The sequence below is a fragment of the Nerophis lumbriciformis genome, linkage group LG03, assembly GCF_033978685.3.
Source record: "Nerophis lumbriciformis linkage group LG03, RoL_Nlum_v2.1, whole genome shotgun sequence".
Lineage (NCBI taxonomy): Eukaryota > Metazoa > Chordata > Actinopteri > Syngnathiformes > Syngnathidae > Nerophis > Nerophis lumbriciformis.
The window spans coordinates 35768012-35771383 of record NC_084550.2 but is presented as its reverse complement, the minus strand read 5'-3'; the positions used below and the strand labels follow the sequence as shown (position 1 = coordinate 35771383).

The 3372-nt window shown below is 43.4% G+C and overlaps 1 protein-coding gene across 1 annotated transcript; it reads right to left on the bottom strand.

Annotated features, from left to right (window-relative positions):
- Window positions 1-1823: 1823 nt before the first annotated feature.
- On the bottom strand, window positions 1824-2938 carry LOC133576032 (olfactory receptor class A-like protein 1). Its single transcript, XM_061929007.1, has 2 exons — window positions 2904-2938; window positions 1824-2770 (listed from the first exon to the last, which is right to left on the bottom strand). The coding sequence occupies exon 2, from the start codon at window positions 2757-2759 to the stop codon at window positions 1824-1826; it is 936 nt and encodes a 311-aa protein (XP_061784991.1). The 5' UTR covers window positions 2760-2770; window positions 2904-2938.
- Between the last annotated feature and the right edge of the window lie 434 nt (window positions 2939-3372).

The window sequence follows — 3372 nt, the reverse complement described above, 5'->3', positions numbered from 1 at the left end:
AGTTAACGGGTTATGTTTAAAAGCTCATACCAGCATTCTTCCCTGCTTGGCACTCAGCATCAAGGGTTGGAATTGGGGGTTAAATCACCAAAAATGATTCCCAGACGCGGCGCCGCTGCTGCCCACTGCTCCCCTCACCTCCCAGGGGGTGATCAAGGGGATGGGTCAAATGCAGAGGACAAATTTCATTACACCTCGTGTGTGTGTGACAATCATTGGTACTTTAACTTAACTTTAACTTTACACATACAAACTCTAGCACACAAAAAAGCACATTTAATAAAAAAAAACGTTATTATGGTCTTACCTTTACTTAGAAATTAAGTCCATGCACCACAACTAAAGCCCTCACTTAAACTTTCCATGTGCAAGATTGAATCTATTTAAAAAAGTGTAACCGAGGGTTTATAAATGTCGCCTATACTGTATGAAACTACAAAATAACAAACACGGAGGCTCCAGTTTACACGAGGACCACTTTATTTACCTTCTTTCAAAAACCACCGCAACGTGACATCACTTCCGCTCTTAGCGCCTTCAAAATAAGAGCTCAAAGCATATACTGTATAAGAGCGCATAACAGGAACTTAACATCACAAAGAGGAAAGCCCATGAAAATAGGTTACAAAAGTTATTTAATAAGAAGCCAAAAAGTGCAAAAACAATAATGTTCGTGTTGGAGGAGTTGTGAATTAGGTACACCTGCAGTCTGCAGGTGTATCTGCACAGCAGGCCAGCAGTTAGCCGAGTCATTGCGCAATCCATGTTGCGGCACTGAGTGACGTGCCTCAACTGGCTTCTGTTCACTGCACCGTCTCTTCTCAGTATTTGAACGGCAAATGTGAAATTTCAGCGATTTTGAATAAAAATAATCTAAAACTGGTGAAGTTAAATGGAAAATAACTTTATAGTATAATCACTGGATACATATAACAATTCAATTTTTTTTTTTGTCCCTGCAGTCATTCACAACTCCTCCAACACCAACATTATTGTTTTTGCACTTTTTGGCTTCTTATGAAATAATGTTTTAAAATAGATTCAATCTTGCACGTGGAAAGTTTAAGTGTGGGCTTTAGTTGATATAACAATTCTACGGCGGGGGTGCAGGAGGCCAGCCTCAGCCAGTGCGTCTTTTGCAGCCGTTTTATGATTGCTCAGCACAAGAAATACGTTACACACATACAGTTGTTGACAAAATACACTGTACATTATATACCTCAGCTAACTAAACTATGGAAATGTATAATATAGTTCATATAGCAATACAGTCTCACTGCACAGCAGGCCAGCAGTTAGCCGAGTCATTGCGCAATCCATGTTGAGGCACTGAGTGACGTGCCTCAACTGGCTGCTGTTCACCGCACCGTCTCTTCTCAGTATTTGAACGGCAAATGTGAAAATTCAGCGATTTTGAATAAAAATAATCTAAAACTGGTGAAGTTAAATGGAAAATAACTTTATAGTATAATCACTGGATACATATGACAATTTAATTATTTTATTTTATTTTTACATTTTTTTTCTTTCCATGATGGCAGGTGAGGCCCCGCCTCACCTGCCTCTAGTGACTGCACGTCACTGCATCACACCTAACGAGGGTAGTTTCCTTTGTTTTTCTTGCAAACATTTAAGTGGTTCTAGCACAAACAAGTAAGACAGCAACATGTTTGTTTGTACCACCATATATATATACACATAAATATATATCCACCATATATTCACATACAGAAAGAGTGCACATTTTTGAAAGATAAACAGTTGGTCATTTAAAAGAGAGTTAAGCAGGAGATGGACATTTAAGAATGTGAAGAAAGAGATGGTCATTTATCACGTGACTCCTGAGTGTCCATGGATGCTGGTTGGTCTTGCTCAAACGCACACAGAACTTTGGCCTTGACCTTTTTGTTGGAGGACATGATGAAGTACGGGCTGAGGGAAGCATAGCAGGAGGAGAAGAACACCTTCATGTCAGCCACCGCCGGGGACATCTTGGCCTCGGTCAGCATGTAGATCCAGATCATGTTCTCGATCCCAAAGAAGACGACGTACAGGACCACCAGGGTAACCACCGTCTTTGCTGCTCGGGTCTCAACCCCGCTGCCTTGGGAGCGACGGATTGCTCTCACCTGGCGGCTGTGGTGGTGGAGCAGCAGCAGGATGTAACCGCTGGAGGCCACCATCAGGGCCACGAAGGAAAAATCCCTTCCGGAAACCAAAACCCCCTTGATGAGGTAGTTCAGGCTGTTTTTGAAGTCCACAAGGCAGAAGCCCACGTTGAGTGTAAAGGCGGGGATGGTGCCATTCCGTGGAGCTAGAGCACTAAAAAAGGTTTGAAAGTATATGGCTGAGTTGAGTAACCAGAGTCCTGCAAAGGTGGGGAAGACCAGGCAGTGAAGGCCAGACTTCAGTCTGGACAAGCCTGGGGCGATGGTCACCGCCTGGAACACACTGAGCATGCAGGTGAGGCACACGGACAACGCCCGGCTGATGCGATAGCTGAAAATGACCACCTTGCAGCCCGGATCATTGAGCAGGTTAGTGCGGCCGAAGACCATCATGGTCTGGGGGACGCCGCGGGTCAGCAGGAGCACAAGGTTGGCAAAGGCTAGGTGGCACAGGATCATGTCCACAGGAAGCAGCTTGGACTTCGTAAAGATGATGTGGGCGTAGGCCAGCAGGACCACGGTGTTCCCCAAGATGCCCATACCTGTCTGCAAGAGGAAAGAGACGCCTTTGACGGTCACACACAGGTCCATGCCACCGACACCTGGAGCAACACAGAAACTGTTAGAAACACTCTCCACATGGCAGGTTCAAACCAACAACAAGTGATTAGTCCAACATCTAATGAAGCTAAAACCAACAGAGAACCTCCTGTAAGGCACCAAAGCTAATCTCACCTGAGGAAGCGGATGGCACGCTGCTTGTGTCGTTAATAAACTCTTCAAACGTCCACCTAACGGCATTTATAGCCTCCCATCTCCTTGGAGACCATTGTGCTGGCTCTATCTAGAAAGTCATTCAACAGATCAAAACTAAGAATTTAATTAGTTAAAACGTCTCAGAGGGCACGGCAAAGGTGGCTCAGGGAATATTGATCATATTATTGTTTTTTTACACCAGTTATATTCCAACTGCAGCTGGTTTGTGTTATTTTGCTTTTCGGACGACTTGATCAAAATAAAAATCCAGCACAAAAAACTATGAAATCATTGCATAATATTTGTTTTCGCATGTGTTGTAACTTTTTTGTGGTCAAATGCTTCAGAAGACATGCTAACAATCAGTCATCTTCACTTTTTTTTTAGTCGTTAGACAAATTCATTGCTAAGTTTGGCTTTCGCTTAATATCAATTTGTACACACATAT